At 48.2% G+C, this 13,213-nt stretch overlaps 1 protein-coding gene across 4 annotated transcripts in view; it reads left to right on the forward strand.

Moving 5' to 3' along the window:
* The window catches only part of LOC144326153 (uncharacterized), a 33,856-nt gene that overhangs the window by 830 nt on the left and 19,813 nt on the right, over positions 1–13,213 (forward strand). Inside the window, exons 1-5 of one of the 4 annotated variants that reach the window (XM_077922369.1) lie at positions 751–962; positions 3,392–3,474; positions 4,140–4,266; positions 4,375–4,470; positions 5,100–6,121. In XM_077922369.1, coding sequence (XP_077778495.1) covers positions 3,400–3,474; positions 4,140–4,266; positions 4,375–4,470; positions 5,100–6,121 — 1,320 coding nt within the window. In that variant the 5' untranslated portion in view covers positions 751–962; positions 3,392–3,399. Of the gene's footprint in view, positions 1–750; positions 963–1,276; positions 1,907–3,391; positions 3,475–4,139; positions 4,267–4,374; positions 4,471–5,099; positions 8,395–13,213 lie in introns of those variants that run through there. The other 3 variants (XM_077922351.1, XM_077922344.1, XM_077922361.1) reach the window with 3 other exon arrangements.

The following is a 13,213-nucleotide window of genomic DNA, read 5'->3' on the forward strand; positions in this document are numbered from 1 at the left end:
TTCTCTAAGCAATAAACGCAACCTAACAGCTAGTTCAGGGACGCGGGTGGCGCTGTGGGTTAAACCACAGAGCCTAGGACTTGTCGATCAGAAGGTTGGCGGTTCGAATCCCCGCGACGGGGTGAGCTCCCGTTGCTCGGTCCCTGCTCCTGCCAACCTAGCAGTTCAAAAGTATGTAGTGCAAGTAGATAAATAGGTACCACTCCGGCGGGAAGGTAAACGGCGTTTCCGTGCACTGCTCTGGTTCGCCAAAAGCAGCTTAGTCATGCTGGCCACATGACCCGGAAGCTGTATGCCGGCTCCCTCGGCCAGTAAAGCGAGATGAGCGCCACAACCCTAGAGTCGGCCACGACTGGATCTAATGGTCAGGGGTCCCTTTTACCTTTAACAGCTAGTTCACTCTGACCTCCCTTTAAACCAAAGATGTTCTTCAGCTGCAGATCAGACGAGAGTCGTCATAAAGCACACCATTTAGGAAACATAAAACACTTTAGTGAATTTTGGGCAAGAGCTTGATCGGAATGAAACCGCGATGGGCTTATAACCCCCCGAAAGCTGTTGTTGCTTTCTGTTTGGTTTTGAAAAACGCAAGGCCACCGCAGACCCTTTTTAATATTTTTAATAGCAGTGCTCTCGATAGCCTGGCGTTTGCTCATAAATCACAGGCGAGGGTGGCGCTGGGGGAACTACAGCTCCCAGAATCCCCTCTGCTTGGTTTTTGTGCGGGGCAGACGCAAAGGAGGGGGCGAGAGAGAGGGGAGAAAAAGAGGACTACAAGTCCCAGCAGCCAGGGTCAGGCTGCCTGAATCCCAAGAGATCTAGCGGAGACATTGGATCTGGGGGTGGGGAGGTTGGGGAGCGGGAAGGGATCTGCTGGGAGTGGGGTGCGGTGGGGTGGCGCCCCGCCGCAACCTTGGTGAATTGCATCCTGGAGGAGCCTGTGCGCAATTTAGCCAATGCAGGTGAGGCTCCAGAAAGAGGGGCGCTTGCCCTCCTGGAGAAGGAGGGTGGGTGGGGTGGGCTCCCATCTTTCCTCCCCCTCGCCCCACTTTTCTGATTCTGAGATTTTGAGGGTGATGGATCTGGAAGCGGTGTGGGGTGGAGAAGGGAGCGGCTGCAGGGCTTTGTGAGTTTTCCTTTGTTTCCTCTCCCGCCGCCGCTCCCACCCCCCAAACCCCAAACCCCAAACCTTGGAAAGGTGGAAGAAGAATGGGGGGAATTCATTGGAGCGAGGCAAAAACGGGGGGCAGAAGGTGATCATGGCTTGCTTGGGCGCCTGCTGCCCTCCCCTTTTTAGCAATCGAACGAGATGGGAAGGGAAGGGCAGGAAGAAACAGATTTTTTAAAGCAAAGCAAAAAGAAGTCGGATCATCCAGCAATTTTGCAGCCCTGCTGGGTGCTCCCCCCCCCCCCGATTTTTCTGGGCTGCAATTCCCATCATCCCTGACCATTAGGGGGGGTTAGAGTTGGGGGCAACAAACAGCATCTCGCGGCCCACAGGGTAGTAGCAGGACTTTATAAAAAACAACAACTTTGGTTTTTAGTTTGCGTTTTCCCATTTTATTGTGTGCCTCGCTCCTTTAACTGGAGAGCTGTGTCAGTGCCCCTGGGATCTCTTCATAGCTGTCAACTTTCCCCTTTTCTTGCGAGGAATCCTATTCGGAATAAGGAAATTTCCCTTAAAAAAAGGAAAACGTTGACATCTATGGATCTCTTTGGAGGTAAAGGTAAAGGTACCCCTGCCCTTACGGGCCAGTCTTGACAGACTCTAGGGTTGTGCGCTCATCTCACTCTATAGGCCGGGAGCCAGCGCTGTCCGCAGACACTTCCGGGTCACGTGGTCAGCGTGACAAGCTGCATCTGGCGAGCCAGCGCAGCAAACGGAACGCCGTTTACCTTCCCGCTGGTAAGCGGTCCCTATTTATCTACTTGCACCCGGGGGTGCTTTCGAACTGCTAGGTTGGCAGGCGCTGGGACCGAACGATGGGAGCGCACCGTGCCACGGGGATTCGAACTGCCGACCATGCGATCGGCAAGTCCTAGGCGATGAGGTTTTACCCACAGCGCCACCCGCGTCCCTTTACTCTTTGGATGAGGGGTGGCTAAAAAAAAGGATTGCAAACCAATCAATATGGTGCACCGAAAGCAGGATTCACCCAGTCCTGGTCTCACAGTTGCCAACCCAGTGGCCCCAAGCAGGACCCGGGTGCAAGAGCAGTCCATTTGCTTGCGATTCCCGGCAACAGGTATACAGAAGCATGCTGTCTCTCCGACAGTGGAGGAAAGACGTAGCCATTGTGGCTAGTAGCCTCCGATAGCATCCTCCTTCTTGACCCCTACTCCAAAACGCATGTGCGGGAGGGCAGAGTCCGGGGGGGGGGGCAAGGATGCAAGTCTAACACAGCAAAGAGAGCCTCAGGGCGCCTGAAGTCATGGAGGCAGAAGTTTTTGCGGACTGGAGTCTGCGCTGTCAGATGCAGGAAGTGCTCTGCTCAGTTGGGCAACGGATTTTGGTTTTTAGTTTGCGTTTTCCTGTTTTATTGTGTGCCTTGCTCCTTTACCTGGAGAGATGTCTCAATGCCCCTGGGATCTCTTTGGATGAGGGTGCTCAGGGCCTGCTGTTAGGGTGACTGAGGTGGCCGCCTCAGGGCAGCAGGTGAGGCAGAGAATGGGGCTGAACTGTTGGGAGGATGGAGTTGAGCAAGCGCCATGTCGCCTGGCCTGCACCTCCAAAGGTGGCTTGCTAGCCTCAGGTGAGGTGGAAGAGGCTGCTGTCCTCTCGCCAGCGCTGAAGCACGTTTGGCCGCCTACGTGGTCAGCTTCTGCCAGCTTGTCCCTTTGCCTCAAGCCGCAAAATGTATTGGGCCGGCCCTGGGTGTGGAGCAAAAAGGGTAAATGGTGGCTTTTCCCTCCCACCCCCACTAAGCTACAATTCCCAGAGTGGTGCAAATCCTCTTTACAGTGGTACCTCGGGTTACATACGCTTCAGGTTACAGATGCTTCAGGTTACAGACTCCGCTAACCCAGAAATAGTGCTTCAGGTTAAGAACTTTGCTTCAGGATAAGAACAGAAATCGTGCTCCGACGGCGTGGCAGCAGCAGGAGGCCCCATTAGCTAAAGTGGTGCTTCAGGTTAAGAACAGTTTCAGGTTAAGAACGGACCTCCAGAACAAATTAAGTACTTAACCGGAGGTACCACTGTACATGGAACTCTGGGAACTGTAGCTCTGAGAGGGGAATATAGGGGTATGTGTGTCTCTTTTCCCCATCGTCCATTTTACCTCAGAAAATCTAATGTAATGTTGAAAAACGAGATTCCCCCCCCCCACCACCACACCTCCTTTGTACTTGAAATGAACCACTTTTTCCTTTGGCTTTTTAACTCCTACAGAAGACAAAATGAGGGCCATGTTTCTGTCCGGATTGTCTCCTCCTTCTAGAGGATGGGAAAGAGCTGCAGCTGAGCCAACTCAGGTAAGATGTTGGGGGTCCAAAGTCCTTCCAAGTGGAAGTGATTGGGGTACAGTCATACCTCATGTTATGTTTGCTTCATGTTACGTTCTTTCAGGCTACGTCCCGCGGCGACCTGGAAGTACCGGAAGGGGTTACTTCCAGGTTTTGCTGCTCGCGCATGTGCAGAAACGCAAAATGACGTCACGCACATGTGCAGAAGCGGCAAATCGCAACCCGCGTGTGCGCAGACGCGCCACTGCGGGTTGTGCTCTTTTCATGTTGCGAACGGGCCTCTGGAATGGATCCCATTCGCAACCAGAGGTACCACTGTACATGGAAAAATACCCTTTTAACTCCATGGAAAAGTGGTGCCCATTGAGGGATTGCGCATCTGGCTTGCATGCACATGATACAATACACTATTAACATTACTTTCAACAGTCATCGGATCCCCCAGAGGATCCTGGGAACTGTAGTTTGTTAAGGGTGCTGAGAGTTGTTAAGAGACCCCTCCTCCCTTTCCAGAGCTACAGTTCCCAGAGCTCTCTGGGAAGAGGGACTGATTGTTTGAACCACACTGGTATATAAATACTATGGAATGAAATGTAGAGACGTTCGCAGACTTTCGTTTTCTCTCTGCGGGTGAGAGCTTTTGAGGCTGAGATGAGGATTCTTCTTTCTTCCAGAGGCTGGTGACTTTCAGAGATGTGGCCGTCTATTTCACAGAGGCACAAGGCGCTCTGCTGGACCCAAATCAGAGAGCTCTATACAGAGAGGTCATGATGGAGAATTATGAGAATGTGACCTCCTTAGGTAAGGAACTTTGCTTCCTTGTTTTGTTAAGCTAGGGAGAAAGAACTGCTGCTTTCTGATGGTCCGGGAAGAGGAGGGTTTTTAATTTTTTGAAAATCTTTTATCAAGGGTTTCCGGTTGCAAAGCCTGTCCTCATCACTCGCCTGGAACAAGGAGAAGCTCCCTGGGTACCAGATCCTCAGAACTTGGGCAGCAGGTGCTCAGGTGAGAGGCTAGGGCACGCCAACAGGCAGATAATCCATTGAGGAGTGTCCCCATCACCCAGACATGGCCAGCCATGAGTCTCAGCCATTACATTTGGCTGTGTTGCCTCTTCCCACATCACTTGCTTACCCTGTGTGGGGAGGGAATCCCACAACTTTGGGGCTGCCACAAGGAATACCCTCTCTCGGGTCGCCCCAGCCACCAGACCTCTGAACTACCCAAAGGGCTCCCTCTCTCTTCTGATCTTAACATCAAAGAGGGTCTTCAGGGAAGGAGACGGTCTTTCAGATATTTAGGGCCTGAGTCGTTTAGTAGCCATGAAGAGACTTATTTTTCTGTGAGTTTGTCTCAGCCTGTTTTAAAGTCACCTGATTTGGCGGTCTGGTGGCCACCACTTTCTGTAGCAAAAATTTACCTCAGGAAATTTACAGCTTGCTTCCAGTTTTAAAGCCGCCCGATTTGGCAGTCTGGTTGCTGCTGCCACCATTTTCTGTGGCAAAAAATGTCTCCAGAAAATTTAAAGCTTATTTCCCACAACTCACCCTGATTGACATTTCTACGATTCTTCCTCTTCTGGAGTTGAAGGTCAGTCCTGTCAGTGTCCCCTCCCCCTTCTCACCCCCTTCCAGGTGTCTTGAGGAAGCATAACTCGTGCCGCAAGTGTGGGAAATGGTTCTCCCACAAACCGGATCTCGTCATACACCGCTTGGTCCACATGGGAGAGAAGCCCTTCAAGTGCTTGGAGTGTGCGAAGTATTTTGTTCACCATTCGGAGCTCGTGAAACACCAGCGGGTCCACACAGGGGAGAGGCCCTTCAAGTGCCTGGAGTGCGGGAAGTGCTTTTCGCGCCAGTCCGTCCTCGTGAATCACCACAGGATCCACACGGGGGAGAAACCCTACAAATGCCTGGAGTGCGTGAAGTGCTTCACCCAGAGATCGCAGCTCGTCAGGCACCGGAGAGTCCACACGGGAGAGAAGCCGTACAAGTGTCCCGAGTGCGAGAAGTGTTTCGCACGCCACTCGGTCCTCATCAACCACCAAAGGGTCCACACGGGGGAGAAGCCCTACCAGTGCTTGGAGTGTGCGAAATGCTTCGCACGGCAGTCCGTCCTCGTGAACCACCAGAGAGTCCACACGGGGGAGAAGCCCTACAAGTGTCAGGAGTGCGGGAAGCACTTTGCTCACCAGTCAAACCTCGTGAACCACCAGAGGGTGCACACGGGCGAGAAGCCCTACAAGTGCTTGAAGTGCGGGAAGTGCTTCGCCCAGCAGTCGGACCTCGTGAAACACCGGCGCATCCACACGGGGGAGAGGCCGTACAAGTGTTTGGAGTGTGGCAAGTGCTTCGCCATCCATTCGGACGTCGTGAACCACCAGCGGGTCCACACGGGGGAGAAGCCTCACAAGTGCCAGGAGTGCGGGAAGTGCTTCGCTCAGCGCTCGGCCCTGGTGAGCCACCAGCGAGTCCACACGGGAGAGAAGCCCTACAAGTGTATGGAGTGCGAGAAATGCTTCTCGCAGCTGTCCAACCTCGTGAAGCACCAGCGAGTCCACACAGGAGAGAAACCCTACAAATGCTTAGAGTGCGGGAAGTGCTTCGCTCGGCACTCGCACCTCCGCGTTCACCACAGAGTTCACTTGAAAGCGAAAGCCAGCCAACGCCTCAACGATCTCGAGAGCTTGATGGAGAAGGGGGGCCTTATTCAGTATCAAATAGCCAGCACTTAATTGAAATTGGAATTGAAATACTTTATTGTCACTTGTACAACTTGTATACAGTGAGATTACACGAGCACCCCCCACTCAGCTCACTTAATTCCCCTCGTTTACTGACACACACACACTAAACCCGAAAGTCAGTTGCTCCGTTGTTATCTTTTCATTCAGCAGCCTAACAGCCCACTGATAGAAGCTATTCTTTACCCTATTGGTGGGACTAATCCTGCTTTTATATCTTCTGCCTGAGGGCAGGAGATCAAGAAAGTGCCGGCCGGGGTGTGAATCATCCCTGAGAATTTTCCTCACTCTCCTGAAGCAATGTTCTTCTGCAATGTCATCCAGCGGATTCACGGGACAGCCCATAATATCTTGTGCTGTATTCACCACCCTCTGCAGGCACTTTCTATCAGATGATGTCAAACCAGCGTACCACACCGTGATGCAGTATGAATGATTGACATCGTTCTTCCGCAATACTGTTGGGCTTTCTTAACCACCTGGTTAAGAACATGAAAAGAATTTGCTGGATCAGGCCAGAGGCCCGTTTTGTCCAGCATCCTGCACCCACAGTGGCCAACCAGATACCTATAGGAAGCATGCCAAGAGGACCTTCTCAGGCTTAGGTGAGAAGTACCTTGGGGTGGAGACGGATTTAGTATTTAGCAAATAGCCACAGTTCTTTACCTGAGCTTGACTTTGCAGTCAGCAGGGCAGCCACACACCAACAAGTCAAATGGGCTCAGCTGTGTGTGTTGGCTACCTTTAACAAACAAGCCAGCGGACCTCACGTACGTTCTTCTGTTGTTCCTTCTCAAACAGGAAAACCCAACCCACCAAATATTTTACGACTGTTTGCATAACGGGGGAGCAGGGAAAGCTGTTTGTGACATCACGGGTGCTAGCCAGTTGGCGCTGTCCGCAACTGCCCTTTCCCTGGCTCTAGCTTTTTGGAGCTTACCCCCCAGGCTAAGAGAATAAACACATTTATATTGAAGGCAGCAGAGGCCCTTGCCAGTCACCCCACCACTCTGAAATGTTTGTATCTGTCCTTGTTACTAGGCTGTAACGGTGTGGGAGAAATCAGGTATGTACTCTTTCGATTCCGAGTGTCCGGCTCAGGAGTGAAGTTACTGCGGAGGGCTGCCCCCATTATCCTTGAATATCTGGTATGCTTTATTGCTGTGGAGCCTCCAGTCCCCAAAGGAGTAGCCTCAGCGTCTCCTCTGTAAAGTTGCACCTTCGTATACTGAACATCTCCTTAAGCCACACCTATGTTCCCATCAGTCACAGAAGCTGCAGGAAGAGTAGAATTTCGGGAATCGGGGCTGAATACCTTAAAGAAAATTATAAGCTGCTTTTGAGTAGTTGAGAGAAGAGGAAAGATTTCAGCTGAACGTACAGATATATAACCAAAGCTGTTCTGATCTGTAATGCTGGCTTTAAAATGTTCCGTATGGCAGTTTTGCGACCCGAAGCCCGATTCCGGGCACCTGTTGCGTTAGGGTTTGAATCGGAATGGTACGGTAGGGGAAAGCACTTCAGTTTTCCGATTAGCACTGTTGTCGTTTAAGTACTTTGGTGGTTGCTGCTTAGCGGCCTTGTTTATGCTCAGTTCTGTGTCTCTAAGGCGAGATAATGCTTATGAGCATCTAGCTATGTATATTACGGTTTGCAGCGTTCTGTCGTACTCTAGAGCAGGGGTGGTGAAACTCCCCCCCCCACACACACACACTGAGGGCCACTTTCTCTTGAGGGTGATCTGTTGGGGGCCACATCCTGCCAGCAGTGCGTGGGGCCAAAGTCTGTGATGGGTGGAGCCAGAGCTCAAAGTGTGTAGGGTATCAACCTTTCAGCTCCATTCAGCCACAGCCAAGCATGGCCAACGGTCAGAGACGAAGGGAGTTTTAGTCTGGAAACATATGGAGGGTGCCAGGGGGGATCAACAGAGCCCAGAACTTGCCTTGCTCAACCATTACGTCGTCTGTGTCATACACAGTTCTAGTTGTTACCTTCCACACATCTGCGTAGGTGCTGTTTATTTATTTATTTTGGCTTTATTTTATGTTCGACAATGATCTATAATTGTATACGGGGTATGTATCTTGCCACTAGAGTCCTGTTTGATAGCACTGTTTTGCAGAATCTTGTATAACCTCCTCCTTTTTGGAAAAAACAATAAAAGTTATTTAAATTTTAAAATTAAACCAGACCCTGGAGTAGGCTTATATACAGATAGGGGCAGGCTTGGTTCTTAATGGCTGGGAGGGTCACCAGGGACAGGAAGGAGGTTTAGCTCTGGTTCCTGGCAGTGTTTCTGTAATTCTGGTTGCATTAAATGTGCGGTCACCATGCGCTTCTGAAAGGAAAAGCAGTATCCCATGAGGACATTGCAACCGCCAGGAGAGAACCTCTCTCTTAGCCCAGATAGTACTTCACCCTGACATGGATCCCATAGAGGTGGGTACAGAGTGGGTGGATTTGGGGGTATAAAATATGCACAGACCCCTTCTCAGGGATCCCATTTAAAGCACTGTTGCACCGCTTTGAACAGTCATGGCTTCCCCCAAGGAATCCTGGGAACTGTAGTTTGTTAAGGGTGCCGAGTGTTGTGAGGAGACCTCCCTATTCCCCTCACAAGGACTACAATTCCCAGAGCGGTTTTAACAGTCAATCCCTCTGGGAACTGAGAGGGGGAATGTACTCTCGGCACCCTTAACAAACTATAGCTCCCATAATTATTGGGGGGAAGCCATGACCGTAGTTTTATACTGCTTTAAATGTATGCGGTGAGCATGATCTCTCTCTCTCTCACACACACACACACACACACACACACACACAGAGTCCATTTTGGAACCTGTAGCAGAGTCTAATGATGTTTATCTCCGGCCTGAAGCAGAGCCAAAATGGCGCCCTTCCTCGCCCTCCCAGGGCAAACACTTTGAAAAGTCTTCTTGTACCATTAAGACCCCAGTTCTTGCCTTCAGCTCTCCTTCCCGGCCGCCTCATGCAAGGCCAGCCCTGCCTAAACCACCATTTTGCACGACAGGATTTTTCTCGCTAACCCACCAGAATAAACTGACATAAAATTTTGGGGGACGGCATGTGCTTCCCATTGGAGGAGAGGTGGGCTACAAATATAAAAAAATAAAACGATGGGGGTGTTAAATGAATTATTTACTTATTGGCTACCTAGCTGAAAGCCAAGTTGGAAAGTCAGTCTGGAGCTTAGAAAGCTCTTTTTTTCCCATAGGAACTAGCTCAACTTCATTGAGTCCAAAAGGGAACTTATCCCAGTTCGGTGTCTTCCCTTTGCAAAACAAACTAGTTCAGTCTACAGTTCAATTCAAGTGCGCCTAAAGGATCCTTGACCAAAAAGAATCTCAGCATTCGGGATGCTACAGGCTGCCGTGCTGAAGAGTGAGATATAGTTTAAGAAGACAAGGTGTGAATTGTTTATTTTGTTTTGTTGGAACAATTAACGATTTTAAAGGCCCAAGGAGTCTAGAAGGGTCAAAAACGCACGTAAGAGAAAGAAGCTGAAGCTGAACTAGACATGGTTCAAAGTTCTACCCCTAAAACAAACTTAATTCACGTTCTCTTCCCCCGGGAATTATAGGGACGGCTTTGGAGAATTTTGAAGTAATCCAGTGAACTTTGCGAAACTGAACTAGTTCATTCCTAGCACTTGGGAAGTTCGTTTCGCGGCTCACCATTCTGTACATCTGTACCAGTCATGGCTCTTTGTGCTGTGTTTGTGACCTTCATTTCCCCTCTATGTTTGCTTTGTGCTGCATGTTTTGTTCCAGCTTGCAATTTATGTGGTTTGCTTTCGATAATTTATAATTTCATTATAATCCTATAATACGCTGCGTTTATTGATTTGATATTCCACTACATAGAAACAGTATGTATGTGCGTGTATACATGCAATATTTCATTGCTTCTTGTTCTTTTGCGTTGGGCATGGCTCAAATTACGCTTTAAAGCTTTCTGGGGTTTTTTTAAACAGGCTCAGAAATTTCTGGCGTTTTTTCTTTTTTAAAACACAACCTCAATCACTACAAAGGGCTGCATTGAACGCTGGAGTTTTGCTTATGCAACGGAACTTCCATTTCTTCTCCTTTCCACCTTGCAGGATGGAAAATAATAACCTGACTTCTTCATCCCCTTGGAATTGATTTTGAGGGTGCTGGTGTAAGGTGTGGACAGGAGAAGAAGTAGAAGTTTTGCTGTACTCGTGGAAGTCTGCTGCATGATCACAGCTGCAAGTGCTGGATACAGCCCCTAGGCGCTGACAACTGGAAAGAATTAAGCGAGAATCAATAGGCACAACCCAGCCTAATTTAAGCAATTCCAAATCTCATAGCGAGACACGTGAAGCTGCCTTATAGTCAAACCTTGAATCCACCTAGCATGGCATGGTCATAACTGCTTGGCAATCCGTGCAAAACATGAGCTTTGCACTTAACTCAGATAGGGTAGCTCCGGCAACAGAGCATGAGACTCTTAATTTCATGGTTGTGGGTTTGAGCCCCAAGGTGGGGGGGGGGGGAGATTCCTGCCTTGCAGGGGGTTGGATTAGATGACCCTCGGGATCCCTTCCAGCGCTACGATTCTGTGATTCTACAGCCTCTCATTTGAGTTCAGTGGGAGAGGAGTTTGGAACAGTTACCGTATTTTTTGCTCTATAAGACTCACTTTTTCCCTCCTAAAAAGTAAGGGGAAATGTGTGTGCGTCATATGGAGCGAATGCAGGCTGCTTTCACTGCGCAGCGATCCCTCTTGCTGTTCTGGCTTCTGAGATTCAGAATATTTTTTTTCTTGTTTTCCTCCTCCAAAAACTAGGTGCGTCTTGTGGTCTGGTACGTCTTATAGAGCGAAAAATATGGCAGTTGCTTAACACTGGCGGTCAAAATCGAAGGGCACTCAAAAGTACTGTACTTGTCAGGATCATGTGCAATCTTAAAGTAGGGTTGACATACATGTGGAATTTTCCAGACATAGCCCATGTCGGTAGTGTAGATTTTGGCAATTGTCATTAAAAATACAGTAGCTCAAAAACACTTTTAAAAAATTTTTAGCAAAAAAAGGCTTGAAAACTTTGCCAAAAATAACTTCTGTGTCCTGAGTTTCACTTTATGAACTATGGCAACCTTTGTTGGTGTTGTTAAATAAAAGAAGGAACTTATTAATCGGTTTAATAGATAGGGGGATTTATAAGAGCAGTTGGCATTTGATATGCATAATAATCTTGTGGTTAAATGTTGGATAAAAAGACTCCAGCAAATTAATATTGGATATGTATGCATCGTTCTGTAAATGTTTTCCACAGTGTGATTACTGCAGTCATTACAATCGTGAGGAGAGAGATGGCAAATTAGGGACCTGTGATGATTAATTAGTGGTTGATGTAATATAATTATATTAATTTATCACGTTGGTTTTTTAAAAACAAATATTTCTTAATTGAAGTAGGTATTAGATTTTGAGTATTGTGGTGTTGTGAAAAATCAGTTTTATTGGATATAGTCAACTGATTCAGAGCGCATGTTTACTGAGACAAATATCTCACTGTGTTCAGTGGGATTTGCTGTCTAGTAAGTGTGTTTAGAATAGCAATCTCAAATAAGATTCAGTGTTTGCAATCTGATTGATAGAGCTAATAGCAAATTGTAGTTAAATTTCATAGGATTATGTAAGGAGAGAATAATGAGTGCTCTGGATGACAAAAATAGTTTATGAATCCCATATCCTTAGAACTACTTTGTAAGAATTCTGTAGATTTTTAAATATTAAATATATTATAAAGTAGCTCTGCATGGGAAAGAACAAGGACAGAAATATTTCTTCACACTTCTTGAATAAAACTGAAAAATATTCTAAATCAGCAGAACACATTTGTGGGATGATACCTTTGTTTAAAAACTGAAATGACTTCAGAATTAAGCGTAACTAAGACACATGGTGCTTCTGTCTCGAGAGGTGGGGTTACAAAAACAAAAAACCAGCAGTGTATAAATCACCATTTATGAATGATATATATTGCAAATAAAGGGGGGGAAATGATAAAAATATTAATCAGTATTACATAGGTGGAAATAGCCCATAGCCTGGTTAAAATAAAAACCGAATAGGCTAAAAAGATGCAGATATATGAATGAATGATATTCAGCAAGCTTGAATTAAAAATTAAGAAATACTGGAGGAAAATAATTTAATCAAGTAACGTTAGATAGAATTGATGAAATGGAAAATAAAGATGGGGAAAATGTCCCCTTCCACCCCCGAAAGATCAAAAATAAATGGGAGGTAGCAAGTTGTAGCTAAATCAAAATCACGGGTTGGTGTGTTATTGGGCGCCCCCAGAGTCACTTGAGAAATTCAGGGGTAACATTGGGGTTGTTGACCCACCTTCCTGACCTTTATTCTCTCAACTTCCTTTGGGTGCTGCCAGAAAAACCTAGGGTTGCTCCTCCTTGGTCAGTGGCCCCTTGGCTCACGAACTGGTGTTTGCAGGCTAGACCTTATGCCCTAAACAGTCAGGCTTCCTGGCAGGCGAGGAAGTGGTCCTGTTGCAGCACTATGGGGCCACCCCTTCCTTTTGCTCCCCTTCTTCGGTGACCCTGTTGTTTTCGCTCTGCTTGCCAAGGCGAAACGGGCATTGTTTTTGTGGCAGACACATGTGCCCTCTGTTCTGGTGGGTCATGGGGGCTGACCAGCGTCAATCACCATCAGACCATCAGGAGGTGAGTTTGCCGGTTGCACATTCAGCGAGCGCTCCTCCTCCTCCTGCTCGTCGTGGCCTCAAATGGAGTAACAACTGGCGCCTGGGCAGTGAAACTATAACGGTCGCCACCGGTTCATAGGAGCGTCAGAAGAGCTGTGCCGGAACAGCCCAATTGCCCATGGAGTCCAGCATCCTATTCTCACAGTGGCCATGGGGAGCCCACAAGTTGGTACTCTGATCACAGCTGTGCTCTCCTTACTTGCAGCTTCTTGCAGCTGGTTTTCAAAGGCATA

This window comes from Podarcis muralis, chromosome 2 (genome assembly GCF_964188315.1).
Source record: "Podarcis muralis chromosome 2, rPodMur119.hap1.1, whole genome shotgun sequence".
NCBI lineage: Eukaryota > Metazoa > Chordata > Lepidosauria > Squamata > Lacertidae > Podarcis > Podarcis muralis.